Source organism: Mytilus californianus, unplaced genomic scaffold, assembly GCF_021869535.1.
Source record: "Mytilus californianus isolate M0D057914Y unplaced genomic scaffold, xbMytCali1.0.p SCAF_7, whole genome shotgun sequence".
Lineage (NCBI taxonomy): Eukaryota > Metazoa > Mollusca > Bivalvia > Mytilida > Mytilidae > Mytilus > Mytilus californianus.
Genome location: NW_026262723.1, coordinates 73,145,715 through 73,168,984, shown reverse-complemented (window position 1 = coordinate 73,168,984; position 23,270 = coordinate 73,145,715). Strand labels below are relative to the sequence as shown.

The 23,270-nt window shown below is 32.6% G+C and overlaps 1 protein-coding gene across 1 annotated transcript; it reads left to right on the top strand.

Moving 5' to 3' along the window:
- Nucleotides 1-560: 560 nt before the first annotated feature.
- Nucleotides 561-18,676, top strand: LOC127709248 (DNA polymerase delta subunit 2-like). Its single transcript, XM_052214669.1, has 10 exons — nt 561-849; nt 3,695-3,816; nt 4,695-4,818; nt 5,273-5,393; nt 8,862-9,057; nt 10,332-10,412; nt 11,860-12,017; nt 14,424-14,551; nt 14,971-15,072; nt 18,465-18,676. The coding sequence occupies exons 1-10, from the start codon at nt 624-626 to the stop codon at nt 18,623-18,625; spliced, it is 1,419 nt and encodes a 472-aa protein (XP_052070629.1). The 5' UTR covers nt 561-623; the 3' UTR covers nt 18,626-18,676.
- Nucleotides 18,677-23,270: the final 4,594 nt, after the last annotated feature.

The following is a 23,270-nucleotide window of genomic DNA, read 5'->3' as shown; positions in this document are numbered from 1 at the left end:
ACAATGTGTCAATTTGCTTTTATATGCCAAAATGGTCAATATTCCACATTATAAAATATATGTACTTACTCTGTATTCTGTATATTTCAGATATCAATATTTTTGTATTTATCAAAACAATATATATTTGGCAGTTTTCTATGAAACAAAATTAGGAAATGAACAACAAATGAAAGGATGTTATTGAACACTGGATACGATACAAATGTAGTTTAAATGAAAACGATGGAATATTTACCAAGTACATATTACTTTTACTGAAATAAATTGCAATAGCTGTCAATTTGCTCTAAAGTATAAAACCATTCCCTCCACCAAAGTGACATCTATGATTTGTATTGTTACTCAGGCACTTGACTCTGAAAAAAACTACCCATATACCTTAAAAGAACATTAAGGTTTGAAGGAATAGATAATATGCAATAAGGAATTATTTGCAGTTATTGGTGCGTAATAATCTTGAATATAATCATATTCATTTTGGGACGTTGCTTTCCCTGATCTGCTTGATACAGTTTCGGTAAGTTGTCAAATCATGTAAAAAATTGATCTTCATTGTGAAGAGTTCCGCTGGCGGGAATGTTTTCTGTTCTCAGAGTTGTTATTCTAATGAACACTTGAAAATGTTGTTTAATCCTGAAAAAGACACGAAAAATGTTGGAAAACTATTAACTGAACCGACAGAATCATCTGATGCAGATTATGTTCGAACTGATTGTAAATATGAAGATTTATCTGAAAGATTTCGAGTGAAATCTAAAAACTTCACAAGACAGTATGCTCACCTGTATGCTGAACGGTTGTGGAGTATGAGGGACAAAGTAGTAGATGCTGCTAAAACAAAGTGGGGTAAAAAAATAAGAAATTTTCATTTTCATGAACCCACCTTTATTTTTTGTTCCTTTTCTGCCGGGACTGTGATTTTTTTATACTAAATAGTCTTTTGATTAAACTTTTATTTATGAACTTGTTTTCCCTTACTTAACATGTTCTTGCTCTTCCCCATACCATTTCACAATAATGGTAGTTTATATATTTTGCACCGCTTCTGTTTTGTAAACAAAAAGTGGGGGTCTATGTGTCACGAAATACAAGTTCCTTCATAATATAAGTTCCAAATGGAGAAAATATTCTAGAATATTATTTCCACTGGAATTAATATTACAGTATATGTTCCTAACGGAATAAATGGTATAGAATATTTGTTCCAACAGGAACAGATATTATAACATTGTTTATAACAAAGTTTCCAGTGGAACTTCTGTTAGGCGGAACAAATATACGTTGACATATGCACTACATATAACAGTATAAGTGCCTTAATCTCTATAGCAATTCAGTGACCAGAGTGATTTTTCCGATTTGGCTGCCCTCAGAATCCCTTAACACGCCATATTATGTATTTTGGAAAAAAAGTATGCCAACTACCTTACCTCGAACCTGTGTTTAAATATGCCTACAGCACAATTCCGTACACACAAAGCAGGTAATAATTGAATAAAAGACATATTAGCCTTTTAGAATCCATTAGATCACAAGTGTCTGTGATTAATTAAATGTTCAATCAAAGTGTAGACCTATTATACAGTACATGTATATGCATTTCACAGCAATATTACATTTAGTTAAGACAGAAAATATAAGGCATGCAGGTACTTCCTAATGAGAATTCGAAGGTTATATTCAATGCCATGTTAAAAATGGAAAAACCAACAAAAGACTGTATACAAAACACAACATAGAACTAACTAAAGACAGCAACATGAACTCCACCAAAAGCTGGCATTGATCTCAGGTGCTCCAGAAGGGTGAGCAGATCCTTCTCCACAAGTGGCACCTGCCATGTTGCTCATGCAAGTCCAAATCCAGTGATGTCTAATTCGGTAGGTCACATTTCAGGAAAAGAGGAATGGGTTGTTGTTATGACAATTGGAACATAACTGTCCTCATCTATGAAACAATACAGGCCATCATACATTTCGGCGTTCAGATATATCAATTTGTGGGAAATAGTATACTCCTTTGAGATGTTCAAAAAATTCCAGAATAAAACAAAACCGGAAAGATGTTTTATTGCCACCATGTTGTTGAGGGTTTTCAGGACCATAGTAATATACATGTAACCCCTCAAATCAACCCTTTTATTAATCTGATTTTCGAAGGAAAAATCGGTTATATATTGATTTGGGGATGTACGGCGGCCAGGTGGCTGCCAAACAGTGTCTGTTCATTAACATGAAAACACTTTGACGAAATTTTTTCTTATTTAGATTTGTTGTTTCCTGTGACTAAATGAAGGTCAAGTTCAATTTTTACGATTTTAGCTTTTCTCGTTGTTGAGTTGTAGACCTTTCAGTAGCCAAAAGTGAATATTATTATATGATTGAGTTATTTCCCTTTGAACAGAAATGGTGTAATTAATAAGTTTATGTATAGATAGTCTATCAATGATTGTATCTGTTCAATTGGTTTTAGTCAGGAGCTGTAAAAAATTTCTTTATAACTATTTTTTTTTTAAGTCGTATGTGTTTTGAATGTAGATGTCACAGTTGTTATGTGGTATTTCATTTTTGTTGAGTGTGTTAATGTTTAATTTTTCCTTGATCCTGTTTGGGGGTCCAGATTTGCAAATATTATTTTCATTAGATGATAATCTATTTTTATTAAAGGATAAATTTCATTACATTACATTGTGTAGATAAAGTTGTTGACATTGATAGATAAGTTGCAGATCTTTATTAGTTTGTGACAAATGAAAGAAAAAATATTGGGAACTATTAATTATATATATAAAGTTTAAATGTTGTGTCCATACTTGCTCAACTGTTCAGGGTCTGACCTCTGCAGGAAAATCCGGTTTGCTGTCACTCTGACAGCCTCTTGTTGCCTCCATGTTGTCGAAGGGTTGTTAGGGCCATAGAAATCCCAAAATCAACCCTTTTACCATTTCCAAGGAGTATATTTTCAGGCAGATGCTACTTTATGATCTCACAGAGGCTGCTTTTGGCTTTAAAAACACATTTGAATATTTCAGTAAAATACTTTCAACTTTCATAGTATTTTTTTTAGGGGAATATTTTCATGCTAAAAGTAATGTTTTTACATCATTCTATTCAGCTGTACTTCCCAAACATATCTTTGAAATTGCTTTTCCAAATAATATTTTTATAAGCTACAAATGTCCTATGTTTATTTGTATGCCCCCGCCGTAGCGGAGGGGGCTTTAAGTGTTACTCTTGTCCGTCCGTCCTGAAAATTGGTTTCCGTTCTCTAACTTTAATTTGCCTCAACCAAATGTTATAAAACTTATACACAATGCTTATTACCACAGATCAAGTTCGAAATTGGGTGGCGTCACTTATACCGTTCATGAGTTATGCCCCTTTTTAAACATAAAAAACTTGTCCACAATGCTTATAATCACAAAACGGTCTTAACTATGTGAATCTTGCATTTGTATGTGGAAGTTGACTCTTGCATATTTACACAAGTAGACACATTCTCCATTTATTTTCTTCAAACATTAGTTAAAAAAAAGTTAACATGATATAAAAGTTAGTAATATTATTAATTGAAAAGGACTTGAATATTTATTTTATCTAGCATAATCAGTGGGGCAGATGAAACAGTTGTTCACCATTAAACTTCAGCTGTAGAATTATACCTGTATATATATTTATATGTATATTTGTAGGAAAAGATGTAATTATAAAGAAGTTGCATGAGTTACAAAGTGATGAAAAATGTGTTATAATTGGTACTCTTTTTAAACACATGGAACTTAGACCTAGTATCCTCAAAGAATTAAGTGAAGAGGTATGTTTTCATTCATAAAGCAACTTAAGGAAGTTCGCTACTCAGTTTCAAAATAACAAGCTTTTCATAACATTAGTATATATTGATAGGGGATTAATAAAGGAACCAAAAGAGCGAAAAAAAAATAAAGGTCCATGTGCTTGTTATCGAGATATTAGCCATTGAAATTTTGGCGGGAAAATGTTCTCTCTTGATTTTTCATAGCTTTATCATTGACAAGTTTAAGTTCTCAAAAACTATTAAAAAGTAACAAAGATTTTATAAGACTTTTACAGATGGCTTATAATTATACATGTAAAAGATTTATAAAAAGAAAAATGGGGGTTAGTGGGCAAAATTTTTTAAGGCATTCAAATGGATAAAACCAGAGGATTCAGAAAATCTGACAAAAATTCCAAAACATGACAAGTGAACATCCTTAAATGAGTGTATTATTCTTAAGCTACAAGATATATCTAGTGTCCTCTTGTCAGTTTTAGATGAATGTTTGACCTTGACCTTACATACTTTTACATATTTACTCCTAATCAAGTTAAGGCAAGCAAAACATTTTGTAGTGGGTAACTATCATAACTATATATAGGAATCATCCTGTCCGTCAGTCTGTCTGTTACTGTAACATTTATGAGATGTAGCATAATTGCCAATTAGACAACTATTCACCAGAGACCAAAGAACATGAATGTATGCAACTGAAGGTCACCATACACTACTGCCTTCAATAATGAGCATACTAATCTTTGTTTAGTCACAGTCAAATTGGTGTGAGTCCTGTTGGTATTTGTAGTCTTTTTGAAGGTTAAGATGTCTTTACAAAGTTTTCAAATACATGAAATTTGTTTTGAATATTTAATAAGAAAATTTTGCTTTTTTTCTAGCACAATTTGATGCCTCAACCAATTAAATCGAAGTACACAGATGTTAATGATAAATTGATCCTTGAAGATGAGTTACAACGAATTTTATTAATTGGAAAACTGAATATACAGACATCAGTGACAGGTAGTTAGAAATTGAAATAATTACTAATACATACTTTCTTAGATACTATGAAAATAAGACAGCAACTACCAGCCTAATTGCATTGTGGAATTAAGTTCATTATTAAAAGCAGTTTTATCATTCTTAAATTGATTTCTTATTTATAAAAAGTCAGAAAACAGAATGTGCATATTACAGACCTTTATGGTGAAAGGGAAGAAAGTTCGCAGATTGTTTTTTTTTTCAAATGTTAGTGATTTTTTTTTGGGGGGGGGGGGGGGTTGTAAATGCATGTATATCAGGTCTAAAGTACTAAATCAATGTTGACCAACAAATTCATTCAGCTGGCCAATCAGTGAAATATGTATTATACAAACAATTTTTGTGTCAGGAACAAAAGTATATAAAAATATATTTGGATAACAACAAAAGGTAGCATGGTGAACTTGTTAAAATATTCCCATTCTTTATGTAGGTGTTATTGTTGCATTGTATGGTGTAGAACCAGACGACAACAGAGGAAAGTTCCATGTGGAGGATTTCTGTTACCAACAGTTACCAGAACAAATACCTAGACCTATGTTTGAACATGACAGGTATTCATATTGGGATTAGCAAAAACTGGTACAGAAGTACAATAATAAATTTTAATCTTAGAATCAACTTGGAGGGTATTTTGTGGCTATTTGATTTCATGGTGTTACAAAAGTCAGCATACAAGCCTATAGAAAATGTGTACTTATTTCAATATTTAAGTTTGTGGTTCATCTGTACCCGTGAAAACCTTGAAAATTGGTATCCAAGGAATAATGATGAATCCACCGTAGCTTAAAAAAACCATTGGAAAAGATTTCTGACATTAAATTAAATCGGGACTTCCAAGTTTTTATTTTATTTGAAAACAATGCAATGCTGATAGTAGGATTATGCACATAACTTGCCTACAGTTGGGTTTATTAGTTATTTGATTTAAGTTTGGTAAGTTTTTTTGGTATTGAGTGTCAAAATAAATGCACATGTAAAAAATTATTCCCCATTTATTGATTAATACATTTTAACAGAGAAAAAGGGAGAGAGCATGCATTTAATGAGGAATAAGGAACTGTCATCTATTTTATTAAGTCTCCCAAACGAAGTTTGGGAAGACTTATTGTTTTTGCTCAGTTATTATTATTATTATTCTTCTTCCTCTTCCTCTTCCGCCACTTTTAAATATGAACTTGTCCGCACCCGTTCTCCAAAACCGCTTGTCAGATTAACTTAGGGTTTCACAATATGTTAGACTAACATGTCTAGTGGTGCAATCAGGGTTTTGTTTGTGCAATAGGGTTTATAAAGGGGTACTTTGAGGGGCAAAAAGAAAGGAGGGTTTTACTATAGAACCCTATGGGAATTTATTTTTTTTAATTTTCAAATGATTATAAATTGAAAACCGTTTGTGATAGACACAATCTTTTTAATTGAAAATGTTCTAAATGATAAAGCACATTAAATGAAATACAGGGTTAGTCCCCAGGGGTCACCCCCACCCATGCCATTTAAGAAAGTTCTAATACCTTGTAAGTGGTCAAGATCCCCACCCCTAAACCATATATATTCTGGTTTGTCATGCTAAGAAGGTTTGAATGATATACAGGGTTAGTCCCCAGGGGTCATCCCGACCCCCTGCCATTTGAGAAAGTTCTAATATCTTGTAATTGGTTGAGATCCCACCCCTAAACCATATATATTCTTGTTTGTCATTATAAAGCAAATCAAATGAAATACAGGGTTAGTATCAGCCAGGATACACAAGATAAAGAGAGTTTACAAAAGGTAATATATATTGATATGGTAGAAAATTTCACAGGAACAGTCTACTTTGCTGAAATTTGTCTGCTTATAATGTATACTATCTAATCTGGTTTTAGATTTCAAATTTAAAAAAAAAATGGTAATAGGTTTATGAATTTCAAAATTGAAGCTCCTCTTCTGTATAAACGGTAAGTTTTTTATTTCAAGAGACATACATTCTTGATGAGTTTAGATTGACATAAGGAAAATTGGCTTCCAAATTAATGTGCAGAATGAATTGGTTCATTTAATACATTTTCTTTTTCTTCTTGCTACAAAATTGCAAAATATTACATCCATGTTTAGTAAAGTTGAAAGGAGTAGGCCAGGTAAGACCCCTTTTTGGCCCCAAAATATAGCATTTTTACAAATTTGTTGTTATGTAAACTTTTAGATATTCATTGGAAAGTAGGGTTTATAAAGGGGTACTTTGAGGGGTAAAAAGAAAGGAGGGTTTTACTATAGAACCCTATGGGAATTTATTTTTTTAAATTTTCAAATGATTATAAATTGAAAACCGTTTGTGATAGACACAATCTTTTTAATTGAAAATGTTCTAAATGATAAAGCACATTAAATGAAATACAGGGTTAGTCCCCAGGGGTCACCCCCACCCCCTGCCATTTAAGAAAGTTCTAATACCTTGTAAGTGGTCAAGATCCCCACCCCTAAACCATATATATTCTGGTTTGTCATGCTAAGAAGGTTTGAATGATATACAGGGTTAGTCCCCAGGGGTCATCCCGACCCCCTGCCATTTGAGAAAGTTCTAATATCTTGTAAATGGTTGAGATCCCCACCCCTAAACCATATATATTCTTGTTTGTCATTATAAAGCAAATCAAATGAAATACAGGGTAAGTCCCCAGGGGTCACCCCTACCCCCTGCCATTTAAGAAAGTTCTAATATCTTGTAAGTGGTCAAGATCCCCACCCCTAAACCATATATATTCTGGTTTGTCATGCTAAGATGGTTTGAATGATAAACAGGGTTAGTCCCCAGGGGTCATCCCCCACCCCCTGCCATTTGAGAAAGTTCTAATATCTTGTAAATGGTCGAGATCCCCACCCCTAAACCATATATATTCCTGTTCGTCATGTCTCAACATTTGAATGACGTATAGGATCAGTCCCCAGGTGTTCCCCCCACCCCCAATGTTCTAATATCTTGTAAGTGGTCAAGATCCCCACCCCTAAACCATATATATTCTGGTTTGTCATGCAAAGATGGTTTGAATGATATACAGGGTTAGTCCCCAGGGGTCATCCCCCACCCCCTGCCATTTGAGAAAGTTCTAGTATCTTGTAAATGGTCGAGGTCCCCACCCCAAAACCATATATATTCCTGTTCGTCATGTCTTGAACATTTGAATGACGTATAGGATCGGTCCCCAGGTGTTCCCCCACCCCCTATGTTCTAATATCTTGTAAGTGGTCAAGATCCCCACCCCTAAACCATATATATTCTGGTTTGTCATGCAAAGATGGTTTGAATGATATACAGGGTTAGTCCCCAGGGGTCATCCCCCACCCCCTGCCATTTGAGAAAGTTCTAGTATCTTGTAATGGTCGAGATCCCCACCCCTAAACCATATATATTCCTGTTCGTCATGTCTTGAACATTTGAATGACGTATAGGATCGGTCCCCAGGTGTTCCCCCCACCCCCTATGTTCTAATATCTTGTAAGTGGTCAAGATCCCCACCCCTAAACCATATATATTCTGGTTTGTCATGCAAAGATGGTTTGAATGATATACAGGGTTAGTCCCCAGGGGTCATCCCCCACCCCCTGCCATTTGAGAAAGTTCTAGTATCTTGTAATGGTCGAGATCCCCACCCCTAAACCATATATATTCCTGTTCGTCATGTCTTGAACATTTGAATGACGTATAGGATCGGTCCCCAGGGGTTCCCCCCACCCCCTATGTTCTAATATCTTGTAAATGGTCGAGATCCCCACCCCTAAACCATATATATTCCTGTTCGTCATGTCTCGAACATTTGAATGACTTATAGGGTCAGTCCCCAAGGGTGATTGTAAGTGGCAAGATGATTTGAATGATATACAGGGTTAGTCCCCAGGCATCACTAATGCATATAACTTTACCAAACCAATTTTCACTGGACTTTGCCCAATGTCAGACGACCCTGGGAATTACGAATTATGGGAGCTTCGTTTGGGAGACTTCGTAACAGCATCCTGTTACAATCATTTCTTGTTATTTATAGGTTTATAGCTCTCATTTCTGGTTTAGAAGTAGGAGGAAAAGATGAAAAGTCTTTTCCGTTACAACTTATGGTTGACATGGTAACAGGTCAGGTGGGAGATATTGACCAACAAAAGTCCTCATCTAGTATTGTACGTGTAATAGTAGCAGGAAATTCACTCAGCCAGGATACACAAGATAAAGAGAGTTTACAAAAGGTAATATATATTGATATGGTAGAAAATTTCACAGGAACAGTCTACTTTGCTGAAATTTGTCTGCTTATAATGCATACTATCTAATCTGGTTTTAGATTTCAAATTTAAAAAAAAAATGGTAATAGGTTTATGAATTTCAAAATTGAAGCTCCTCTTCTGTATAAACGGTAAGTTTTTTATTTCAAGAGACATACATTCTTGATGAGTTCAGATTGACATAAGGAAAATTGGCTTCCAAATTAATGTGCAGAATGAATTGGTTCATTTAATACATTTTCTTTTTCTTCTTGCTACAAAATTGCAAAATATTACATCCATGTTTAGTAAAGTTGAAAGGAGTAGGCCCGGTAAGACCCCTTTTTGGCCCCAAAATATAGCATTTTTACAAATTTGTTGTTATGTAAACTTTTAGATATTCATTGGAAAGTAGAATACTTATGTTCCATAAAAATGGACTGTTTTTGACAATACAATGCACATGTATCAGGTACTAGCATCATAAATTCATGCAAAATTACTGAAATTGTCACAATTTTAGCATTTGTGCTAATTTTAAGACGGTGTTTGTCTAAAATGGAAGTGGCCGCATTTGTGTTCAGTCTTTATTTAAATATATGTTGTATTTGATGATAATACATAACATATTTAAAGGTTGAGACTGAACACGAATGCTGCCACTTACATTTTAGACAAAAAACATCTAAAAAGTGACGTTTTATGGCATATTTGATAGATCTTTCATATTAAAACTTGAATTTGAGCATCTTTAATGACCAAATCAGTTCAAATCTTTGACATAAACTAATTGAATCGACTGAAGTAGACACTTAAGTGTTTAAAAAATGTCAAAAATCTTTCATCAGATGTACTTCGAATTTTGTGCCAAAACTAGCCCTTACCGGACCTTCTCCTTTCTATTATTGAGTGGATAGATTCATAAATTATAACACAAAAATCAACACACTCAGTAGTAACTCACTTTTCTGTGCAAATTTGATAATTTTTTGTCAGAGTCTGTGGTGCTAAGCCCAACTTTTGGTAACCCTTCATATGGTTCAAGAATATTACCACACAGAGTTTCTGTTCATCATTATTCAAGAAAAACTTAAACCCGACTGAAACTGGAACTAGACTAGTACAGTATTAATAACTCACGATTTTTTCAGTGTGGATTTTTTACTTACAAAATTTAACCATAAACAAAATTTAGCCATAAACAAAAATGACCCACATGATCTTATAGTGGATTTAAAATGAATATATATAATTTGCAGGCCAAATATTTAACAAAGAAATCTGAAGCAGCGAGTGTTGAGGCAGTTAAAACGTTGGATGATGTTTTCTTTCAACTATCTGTAAGTATTCTTTAATCAATCCTACGTTTTAGTGTATGGGATATATATATATATATTTAGCTGATTTCTCCTTACAAATTAAACTAAACTGTGGATAATGTTTTACCAAGAATTCTGTTGTGTATTCTCAGACAGCCCAATCTAGACCAGAACCATTAAGAAATACTGTATCACTATTGTTTGCTTGTAAAAAAAAAAAGAGAACTGAGTAGATGGCTCCTTGGCATTTTTATATGACCGCAAAAAAAATTTTGCAGTCGTATATTGGTATGACGTTGGCGTCATCGTCGTCGTCCGAAGACACATTGGTTTACGCACAATAACTTTAGTTTAAGTTAATGGATCTCTATGAAATGTTACCATAAGCTTTAATACCACAAAAGGAACAGTTAAGGAATTAGGGGCCAAAAAGGAGCCAAATAGAAGCATTTTTGTAACTTCCAGACAATAACTTGTGTTCAAGTGATTTGATCTCTCTGAAATTATACCACAAGTTTCCATACCACAAAGGGATGGTTAGGATTGGCTTTGGGGGGTTATGGCTCAAACCGTTATGGAATTAGGGGAAAAAACAAGGGTTTCCTGGTTAATGGACAATTTAAAAGCAGTGTAAGGGAGGTAATCCAAAAACAAAATTGTACAATGTTGGATTACCTCCCTTACACTGCTTTTAAATTATCTATTTAAGACTTTTATGATGTATTTAAATTGGTAATTATGGTTGCAAACTCCATTGGAAATTTGAATTGAGATTATGACCATATCTTGAGGGAAAGAATTTTTTTTTTGGAAAAGGGGGGAGGGGGGTAAAAAAAGATTTTTTTTGGGGGGGGGGTCAATTCGCAACAGCATAGTGTATTGCACAAAAGCAAAAAATTGAATATAAATTCAAATCATTTAACCAATTTTAAGTTCTTTGACTACAGTTATTCGGTGTCAGAAACCTATTATTTGTCAAATATTTAATTACAATCCAAATCCAGACCTGTATCAAGTGCGAATATTGTGTCCATTTTCGCCCCAACTGTTCAGGGTTGGACCTCTGCGGTCGTATCCAGCTGCGCTCAGCGAAGCATTTTATTCTTTATGTATCGCCCAAGAGGAATGTTTACACTTGATTATAAGATAGATAGATTTGGAAAGAAATTGATAACAGATAAATGTCTTCTTTTTTTTTATACTTATATTGTATATGTTTGTACAAAGTGAATATAATTTTTTCAGAGACAATTTTGTAAGTGTTTATGAATGAAAACTAATGGCATATTTAAGTAAATAGTTTTTATGATATACTATGTAATTCTGACAAATTTAAGCACAAATAAGAGAAAATGTGTGGTATACATCAATGAAACAGCAATCCAACAATATTCAGATAACCAAAAGACATCGAGATGGCAACATGTGTTGTAACGTCACAAATTATAAAAGATAAGTTATATTCCAGGGTAGTGTTGACGTAGATGTTATGGCAGGAGAATATGATCCTACAAATTTTACAATACCTCAACAACCTTTACACAAATGTATGTTTGCTCAGGCATCTAGATTTCCAACATTTAAAACAGTCACCAATCCATACGATTGTCATGTAGAAGGAGTCAGGTGAGTTGTTAATCTTAAAACAGTCACCAATCCATATGATTGTCATGTAGAAGGAGTCAGGTGAGTTGTTTAGCTTAAAACAGTCACCAAACCATAGGTTTGTCATGTAGAAGGAGTCAGGTGAGTTGTTTAGCTTAAAACAGTCACCAATCCTTATGATTGTCATGTAGAAGGATTTAGGTGAGTTGTTAAGCTTAAAACAGTCACCAATCCTTATGATTGTCATGTAGAAGGAGGCAGGTGAGTTGTTAAGCTTAAAACAGTCACCAATCCTTATGATTGTCATGTAGAAGGAGTCAGGTGAGTTGATTAGCTTAAAACAATCACTATTTCATATGATTGCCAGATGAGTTGTTAATCTTAAAACAGTCACCAATTCTTATGATTGCCATGTGAGTTGTAATCTTTAAACAGTTACCAATCCATATGATTGTCAGGTGAGTTGTTTAGATTTAAAAAGTCATCAATCCTTATGATTGTCATGTACAAGGAGTCAGGTGAGTTTTTAAGCTGAAAACAGTTGCTAATCCATATGATTGTCATGTTGAAGAAGTCAGGTGAGTTGTTTAGCTTAAAACAGTCACCAATTCTTATGATTGCCATCCAAGTTGTAATCTTAAAACAGTCACCAATCCATATGATTGTCAGGTGAGTTGTTTAGCTTTAAACAGTCACCAATCCATACAATTGTCATGAAGAAAGATTCAGATGAGTTGTTTAGCTTTAAACAGTCACCAATCCATACAATTGTCATGAAGAAAGATTCAGGTGAGTTGTTTAGCTTAAAACAGTCACTAATCCGTATGATGCCAGGTAAGTTATTAATTTTAAAACAGTTACTAATCCTCATGATTGTCATGAAGAAAGATTCAGGTGAGTTGTTTAGCTTAAAACAGTCACTAATCCGTATGATGCCAGGTAAGTTATTAATTTTAAAACAGTTACTAATCCTCATGATTGTCATGTAGAAAGAGTCAGGTGAGTTGTTTAGCTTTAAGCACCCGTTTGTTTGATTAGCATGTAGAAAGAGTCAGGTGAGTTGTTTAGCTTTAAGCACCCGTTTGTTTGATTAGCATGTAGAAAGAGTCAGGTGAGTTGTTTAGCTTTAAGCACCTGTTTGTTTGATTAGCATGTAGAAAGAGTTTAGTGACTATAAACAAAATGAATCAGGTTAGTTCTTACATTTAAAAGTCAGCAATCCATAGGATTGTAAATGTTGAAGTAATACAGTCAGTTGTCACATTTAAAACCACTCCAAACCATATGAATGTAAATAAAAAGAACCATCAAAGTTAAAACAGTTACTAATACATTTGATTATGATATAGGGTTATTACTTTTATAGGATGCAAACAATCAACTATCAATCATATTTATGTAAAGACCATGTAAAAAGCATCTGGTTTACCAGCAGGGAAAAGCGTAAATAAAAAGATATGAATTTGATTTGACCTGTATAGTTTTACCTCCAGTAAGCTGGGTTCATTTTTGAATATGACCATGATCAATGGAAGATAATTCTATCTCGAAAATTCTGATGAATTTGCAGCAGCAGTATCATAGGGATTTCAATACAATTTTTTCTGTGTTATAAACTTAGTATTCATGAAAGTTAAAAAGGATATTTAATACTTCGATCAGTTCAAAAGTTCCATCTTCACCCGGAGGAATGAGAGAATGTTTTACATTGGTTCTGGTCAGAAAATTAATGTATAAAATTCAGTATAAAAAAACTATTAAGTTCAAGTACAGTTTTATGTGTTTTTCCTGACATATAATTTTCCTTTGTTTATATCTGATATTTTGGATAAATATGTAAATTATCATCATGACATTTTGATTTTTGCAGGTTGACAACTTAGTGCGGCTGGCCTTTATTCTGCCATTCTTTGGAAAATATATAAATCATTACTTTTACCAAATTGTTTAAACATATCTGATCAGTTTTATGATGAGCCACATTAACCTTTGACTTTTCGTCCTTGTCATTATGTATATAAAATATCAAGTACCTTTTGTGTAATGTCATTGTATTTATTTTGGGTAAATAACTGAATGAGCACTTTTAAAATGTCTAATTTGTGTTTAATCTGATTGTCCTTGTGTTAACAGTGAAATGTATTTAAATTTGTATAATGAGCGGCAGAGCCTCAATTAAATTGTTGTTTTAGTTTACTGCAGAACAGATAAGAAAATGGCTTTCCTGACAAATATTTCACATTATAAAGATAGTAGCAAAATTAAATGTAACAAGCAACTAAATGTTATCACAAGATAAACAAAATGTAGTAAATCATTTATGTTTATTATTTTAAAACTAAATTTTGGGATCTATAATGATTTAGTACTGATGCATATGTATCTTCTACTATTCATCTTAAGTTTAAATTACATTTTTGTTTTCAGAGTCCTTGGTACCTCAGGACAGCCTGTCACTAACATTATGAGATACAGTGAATTAGAAGACCCAGTAGACATATTAGATAAATGTATTACCTGGGGACATATCGCTCCTACAGCTCCTGATTCATTGGGTATACAAGGTTTATTTGTTATATCTAAGGAAAAAAAACCTTCTTCAGTTCATTGAGTAAATGCTTTTTCATTTTATATGAAAACTAAAAAAAAAACTGTGTAGTATCTTTATTCCCTTTGACATAATTTTCATTATCAGCTTGATAAGCATAAATCACCCAGACTAATGTCTGTTTGAATAGAACATTGATTAAATAGAGATAGCATAAAGAGACCATTTTACAAGTTTAGATTAGTATATAGGATTGTGTTGCTGGAGGGGCTTTTGCTATATTTTTTTTTTTGTGAGGATAGAGCAAAGCCACATATATGGGCTTATTCAGTACCCGATTTTCAGCATTTTACACTGTAAGTAGTGGCATACATATACTCATACTAACATTGTTAAGGAAGTGTCACATATTTATTTATTTCACAGGTTGCTATCCATTCTATAAAGAAGATCCCTTCATATTAACAAAGTGTCCACACATATTCTTTTGTGGAAACCAATCTTCATTTGGCAGTAAAATTCATAAAGGTAAGTTGACTTAATTATAGTTAAACAAATATTGTGCAGTATATAAGTTAGTTATATTTTCAGTGGATACAATTAAAAACAATAACTTTTTGGTCTACATTAACAGATTTGTTTTCTGTTTTTATTTTGGTCACCTTGTTCTATTCTTTAGGGATTAATTATCGGTGTAGTTTTGAGTAAAGGACCAAAACTGAGAGGTAAATTTAAAAATAAGATGTGGTATGATTGCCAATGAGACAACTCTCCACCAGAGACCAAATGACACAGAAACAGTAAAAATTAATATAATGGAATATGTAGACAGCTCTCTCACAAGCAAAAAACCCTAACTGTAAAGTATAAGGGCACACACTACAGGCACGGGGACACATTCTACTGCATCCACACAGCATGAGTAACAAACGCTGCAGTAAATATAAAAATAAGATTTGGTATGATTGCCATGAGACAACTCTCCACAAGAGACCAAATTACACAGAAACAGTATACAATGCAAAGAGAATGTAAATATCCCAGCGTAGCCTCCATGATGATAATGAAGTAAAAAAAAATTGTAGAAATCACACAGGCAGCATCCCAGATCTAAACTATGAACAGTAACTTTTTATTTACCACTTCTGGAATTATGGTCTTTGCTGACTTAAAATAATAATTTTGTGCTAGGTAGAGAGAATCAGTTATCCAAAGTTCCCATCTATCTTGTTTTAATCTTTAACTTCATATAAACACGGGAAGAAATGTTGATTTCAAAGCTCCACTTTCCAGTTTCTTGATGTAAGGTAAGCCTGTATTCACTGATAATATATCAAGAGCAACAATAAAAAATAGTTTTTAAAGGTTACTGTAAAATTGATGAGTTGATTCTATTATAGATACAAAGGAAAATTGACTATTATTCTGTAGGATTAATTTATGATAAAGATCTTAATTTTGTTTAAAATAACATAATATTAGTTTTAATTCAATGTATTTTATAAAAGTTTGAAATCATGACTTGGTTTGTCAGATATTTTGAATTTAAAAGATAAATGCTGCTAACCTTTATAACAGAAGTGGGCCTTTTTGTTATCATTTGTTTCGTTATGAAAAATAGTTTATACTCACCCAAGATTATTAAATATACAATAGTTTATACTCACCCACCGTTATTAGATATACAATAGTTTATTTGCATTTATGATATTCACATTGAATGCAATTCTGTTAGAAATACAACATTTAATCATTCAATAAATATGTACCATAAATTACCTATTACCCTTGCAATTTTTCAATTGTTTAAAATTTCTTTTCAACTGAAGTCGACAAAAAACAGCATGACTTATCTCCCCTTTACTGTTTGCCCTTTTAGAATTATGTTGATACATAGTCTTACCATTAACATGTTCAGAACCCCCAAGAATGAATCCCAGTAAGAAGCTATAGTGAATTTTAAATAAATGAACGAATGACAGAGGGAACCTCAGTTATGTTTGACTTTTGGAACATTTCACCTGTGTGAAGAGTGATTTATGTGTGGGGGTGGCTTATCAATGTGTTTTCCTATTATGACCTTTAATATGTTATTATACAGTTAAATATACAACTGTTTGTCATTAATTGAATTTTAAAGTTATCTCTGGTACAACATGTCATAAATCAATACAGTGGTTATAACAAAAAAAATCCAAATGTCACATTATAATAGGTTATTCAACATCTCAAATAAAGATTGAATATATGCTTTAAATTTGAAGTTGTAAAATAATTTCAAGAATAATCCAGATTATTGCAATTTCAGTCCAACTGGAATAAAAGAAGATGTTGGGAATAGATAGGTTTTGTTGTGACATATTTTGAGTTTGAGTTATTTCCCTTGGCCACCATTTTGGAGGGATAAATGGTTGATTTTCCTAATTGACTAACCAAATTGAAACATGCAGTACAAACAAGAATTATAAAAGATCTTTACCAGAATATATTGATGAATCAAGCAAGGCTAAAAGAAATTAAATGTTTTTAGAAAACAACTTTTTATAAAGTTTAGTGGTCAGTATAACAAGTTGAATTTGACTGGTTTGTTAAGGAATTTATACATGCAGACCTCCAACTTGGCAACCAAAGGAAAATAACACTTGCTTAATTTGTGTCAATCGAAACCTATCTTTACATCAATGAAATATGAACCTGACACCAACAAACCCTTATAAAACATTGAGGCCAACATCTGGTATTCAATAGAAAAAAAAGTGTATATACAATATGTTAAACTCACCCATCTAAACAAGTAGAGAATATATTTCTACCAAGACTATCAAAGATCTGTCATCAAAAACTGTACTATTAATATTGATCGTTAGCTATACTTGACTTTCAAGTATTTGTTGTAAAATTGTTTTTTAAAAAGTCTTGGGAGTCCCAGGGTTGGCAAAAACCCGGGTTTTATGAGTATTGCCCAGCCCAGTGGGAAATACCGGGTAATATGAAATACTGGCCTGAATTTTAAAGAGGATTCAGTGATAAATCACAAATGCAATACACTAAAGTCGAAGAATTTTTTTTTTTTTTAATAAGTATAACTAATATTAAGAATAAAAAATCTATGTAATGAAAATTACTTTTAAACATTTTTTGTTAATTACTAAAAATGTTTACTAAGTTTGAGCATATGTTTATGTAAATCACTAATTAATAAGTAATTATTCAGATAATAATACAGATTTGTTTATATTACAATAATCAGCCTTTTGATTTCTTTAAGTGTTCATGGCCTGTCCCCTTAGGGTGTTTATTTACCAATATGATTGTATAAAAATTAAAAATTTACAATTCACTTAAACACTGCAATAAATTGCATTTTTCAACTTGGATTTAATATTGAAACAAAGCTTGGAAATTAACAAGGTATCCTGATATGTCCAAAACTTGTATTCTGCCTACATAGAATTAGTGGAGAAAAGGAAGAAATTGAATTTTCAATCTTCAGGAATGACTCTCAATGGTTATCTATATAAAATGTATATATTTAGCTATAATGCTATTAAACTACAACAAGTCTTTACTATTTTGTGTAAAATAAGCTTGAAAAATCATATTACCTAGTATTGCCAAGTATTACCCGTTTCTAGGAGTATTGCCAGCCCCGTTTTTCCCGCCCGGGTAATACTTTGCCAACCCTGCTTGGGACCATGCTGAAGTTAATGATTGAATATATAGATGGTTACCTATAGTCAATTAGTGAATTAGGATGTGGTATCCTGTTTTGATATTTTCAAAACAAGATCCTAGCTTTACTGATGAGAGGTAGCTACCTACCTATCTAGACTGGGAAGTGTACCTAGTTATATTAGCCAGTAAGAATTCTATAATTGTCTTGTCAAATATTTAATGGAAATTTACTTATATCATTTCAGGACCTAATGGCCAAGAGATATTATTGGTCAGTGTACCAAAATTCTGTCAAACAGCCACATGTGTTTTAGTTAACTTAAAAACATTAGATTGTCATCCCATGGAATTCAACTCACAATTTTCACAACCAATGGAAACTGAAAGTCCTGAAGTTGACAAATAATACTTACCATTCAGTTTTTGTGTTATATAATAAAATTATGTACATTTGTCATCATTTGAAAGGTATATTGAAAATTTCAAGTATACAAATTGAACACCAGATTTTGATCTACAAAACAAAATTACACAGTTATATTAAATGATTTATAAGGATAGAGTAGATCAGCCTTTTGTTGGCAATAATGAGAATTGCTAAAAGACCCTACAACACAAAAAAAGCTGATCCCAATAAACACACTTATAATCAACTTACTACATGTTAAGAGATTTACCAACCTACTGAACAAGCTTTTTCAGTGTTTTATTATGGATTTTTGTCCATCTTTATATTTGTGTCTGGAAATATAATCTTTTTGTTTGACATGCAACATATGTCATGGATATTTCCTCATATTCAAGACCTTATGCTAAGTTCCCTCCCTAACCTCTACAACAATTTTCATGTATGCATCTCAGTTGAGTTCAACACATAAGCCTCAATACCCTCAGTAACATTGAAATTTTTTAGTGTCAAATGTGAACTTATTAATTGCGTGTATTGATGAATGGTATTAATGTTTGGTGTTGCATGATTATTCATACATATCAGTTTTGACAAGATGGTACTACTCTTAGTTATATGCATTGTTTCAAAGTCAACTTTTATATATGACAGTAGGTATTATTTATACAAATTCTTATATATGGTAAACTGAAGTAGAATGTGAAGCCCCAATGCTTCAGTTTAATACTTTGATAGATAAATGGTGTTTAAAAGTCATTTAATACACCTTATTTCTATTAGTCAGCTATAACTGGACATCACAAAAGAACCCGTAAAATTTTGATGGCACAAGACAAATGTCTGATACCACAAAAGAGAAGCAATTGTTGTATGGCATTAATAGTTCAAGTATTGCTAATCCCTGGGTCAAGTGTCACAGATTCCCAAGTAGTGATGAGATCTATTAAATCTCTATATATCACTGTGTATCATCGCCACCGGAAATTGGGTACTAACGAAGCGGAGAGAAATGGAAAAAAAAGTAAACAAGATAAGAATTCATTCAATTTAAAGCATTTCTACTGATTTGACGAGGGTACCGCTTAAGAAATGATTTTCTGATAAATAATTCTTTAAATTATTAGGCCGATAAGTACAAAATTAAGACAAGATTTTGTGTTATACTCCAAAGCTTGCCACTTAGTACCTGAAAATTTGGAGGTCGATTGTCCTCTGTCGCCCCATTGGCAAGATATTCAACTGTTTTTCATTATTTTTCCAGACACTTTTTTAGATTATTATAGTGTGGCATCATATTTACTGAAATTTGTTTTCAAAATGATGGTTTTTAAAGAATATAGACCATAAAAAATAAAGTCTAGGGTACGGCAACTTGCTCGTGTTGACAAATTTACTGTATGGCAACTTGTTTTCAACTGTATGGCAACTTGCTAATTTCAAAATATTTATTTGCCGTCTTTTTAAAGAAAATAAAGTATTAGGTTCAAATATCTAATTATGCATTTGATAAAAAACAATTCGCTTGACACCATTTAAGATGTATACACAATATAAGGCTTGAACACAGTCCTATTACATCTTTTACATACTTGATGTATACAATATGAATACGGCATACACAAAAGCTGGCAAATGTTGTAACTTTCGGATAGGCATGTCACTGTTTTACTGACCTGTTGTTATGCCCCTGACGTAGCGTTAAATGTTACCCATGTCCGTCCGACCCGTCTGTCCAGAAAGTCCCAAAAATGGTTTCCGTTCTCTAACTTTAGTATGCCTAAACCAAATGTTTTAAAACTTACACGAAATGCTTATCACCACAAAACACAGATCAAGTTATAAATTGGGTAGCGTCACTGTTACCGTTTTTGAGTTATGCCCTTTTATAAATGAAAAAAAAGCTAACTGTCGTTTCTGTTCTCAAACTTTAGATTGCCTCAACCAAATGTTTTAACCATACAACATTAGTCAGCATTTGTATATAAGTGATGAACATTTCGGGGATGGGTTGTGGGTGGAAGGAAGGAAGGAGGTAAGGGCAGGAGAATTATTCCGCATTGAATATTTAGAACCATTAAGTGAATGAATTCTCTTTCAACTTTCAGATAAAATGAAATATAAATGAATTATCATTCTCTGCAAAAAAAATGTTGTATTGCGTCACCACGGCACCATGTTAAGGGAGGTTTGAGTGCTCACAGACATGTTTAACCCCGCCTCATTATATATGTGTCTGTCCCTGGTCAGGAACATGTAATATAGCGGCTGTCGTAAGTTGCTGCCTAACATATTTGTTTATGATTTTGTCATAAATCAGGCATTTTGTATACGGTATGGGTTTTGTTCATTGTGAAGTGTATAGTGACCAATAGTTGGTCAAATCTATTTCATTTGGACTTTGTTTGAAAGTCCTCTCAGTGAAAACCATTCCACGTCTCCTTTTTCAATTAATGTTATTGTCTTATTTGTAAAAGGCAGATATAGCCAATATATTAGAATAAAGAACATTAATTTTCTAAAAAATAACCATCTCTATATAGTAAGAAATGAACAAGCTCGGTGGCTAACACTGTTTTAATTAAAAAAAATATTAACCTTAGATTAATCATTTTTGGAAAGAATGAAAGAAGAATCCGATACAAGGGATACAAATCCGGCTGTGGCTACGGCATAAACTATTTATATAAACTTTCTACTTGAGAATAAAGATGACCTTGTATGAAGTTTTTTTGGTTGTCATCTTAATATTATATACTTATTAATACAATTCACAAAAGCTTGCATCTTCGACTTGTAAGTTTAAAGAATTATAATGAAATAATATCTAATAAGGACAGGTTGAAATATTTTTGAATCCTGATGGTGCATACGCATAAATTCCTTTGGAAAAATCCACGTAAATTTAAATGTTGATTTGATAGCGTTCATTTATTTATTTGCCCTCGTAAACAGTTTTGTTAAAATAACGAAATCGGCAATTTCTTATCGTGAAAGAATAAGTCGGGTACACCTTTTTACATTCAGGCGTGCTTAAGTTGCACTTTTTTCTTCTTATTAAGAAAAATGATTTTAATTTTAGCATCTATCTAAAGATTAGAATATTTACACACACACAAAAATAGGGCTAACTGTTGATTTTGAAACTCTATGAATTCACATTTATATTCAACCAAACAGATAGGCCGAGATCCATAGATTTATAAGTTTCAAAACAGAGAAGGTGTGTTTGAAAACAAATAATCACGTACTGCTATATCTTTTAAGGCAAATGCAAGTCTTACTTGTATTAATTATATAATTTTAATTGGCACAATATCACATTAAAATGTACTGAGAAATATTATACATAGTAATCATGAAAATGTACTACAATGAAAATTCGGACGAATACACTCCTTTTCACTACCCCTCCATCTACTCCTTTAAGTTTAGGCCAAACAGCCTTAGCAACGGTCTTTTTTTATTTTTTCCCTGTAAATAAAAAGATTGATTGAATTTACTTAAACTAAAAAAAAAAAATACAATCTTATTTTCAATAAGAAACAAGAAAATTAATTCGAAACACAATTCATGATTTATTTCTCCTAATTTTCAATGAAAACAAAGTATTTTCTTCACTTTTCTTTTAACAAATTATTCATTTCAGAAATTATAAAAATAAACAATGTTTGACCTATAATGGTTTACTTTTATAAATTGTGACTTGGATGGAGAGTTGTCTCATTGGGACTCATACCACATCTTCCTATATCTATTTAACCCATCACATTCTTTATGTGTCTGTCCGAAGTCACGAGCTTGTAGTTCGGTGGTTGTCGTTGGTTCATCTCTATCATATTTGTTGTTTTTCGTAAATTGTTTTGACATGAGTTAGGCCGTTAGTTTTCTTGTTGAATCCTTCCACAATTTTCATGTCGGGGCTTTTTAAAGCCGACTATAAGGTACGATTTTTCGTTGTTGAAGGTCAAACGATAGCATATAATTGCTTACATACACTTTATTTGACCCTGGTGGATAGTTATCTTATTTGCAATCATACAACATCTCCACTGTTTATATTAAAAAAAAACCCAGCACCAACAAAAGATGAATGGTCGGTTTTTTCTTATTGAACGGCTTACAAAAATTCACCCTGACAACAAATAAGACAACAGTCGTTAGTATTATAACGATATATGAATGTATTTAGGATAATATGGTTGAAAGAAACCTTTTTGTCTTTAAAAACACAAAGTCAAATAGAGGTACGCAACGACGACTTCTGAACGAAATTAACGGCATGTATTTTATAATATTTGATAAGTAGTTTATTTTGTATATTTGTAAGCCGGTAAAGCTTTGATACAGCCAAAATATCGTCACTTGATATTATTTAAACAGTGATTAATTTTATCTTTAAATTACAATATATTGCAAGACGCCGTACAGATAAAAGTTGTTATTTTGCAATTCGCCGTACAACGTCCTGCAATTCGCCGTACAATAAACAAACAATATGTTGGTCCATATTCTTTAAAAACATCTTTATGACAACAAATTTCAGTCAATATGATGTCTCACTATCATAATCTAAAAACGTGTCTGGAAAAATAATGAAAAACAGTTGAATATCTTGCCAATGGGGCGACAGAGGACAATCGAC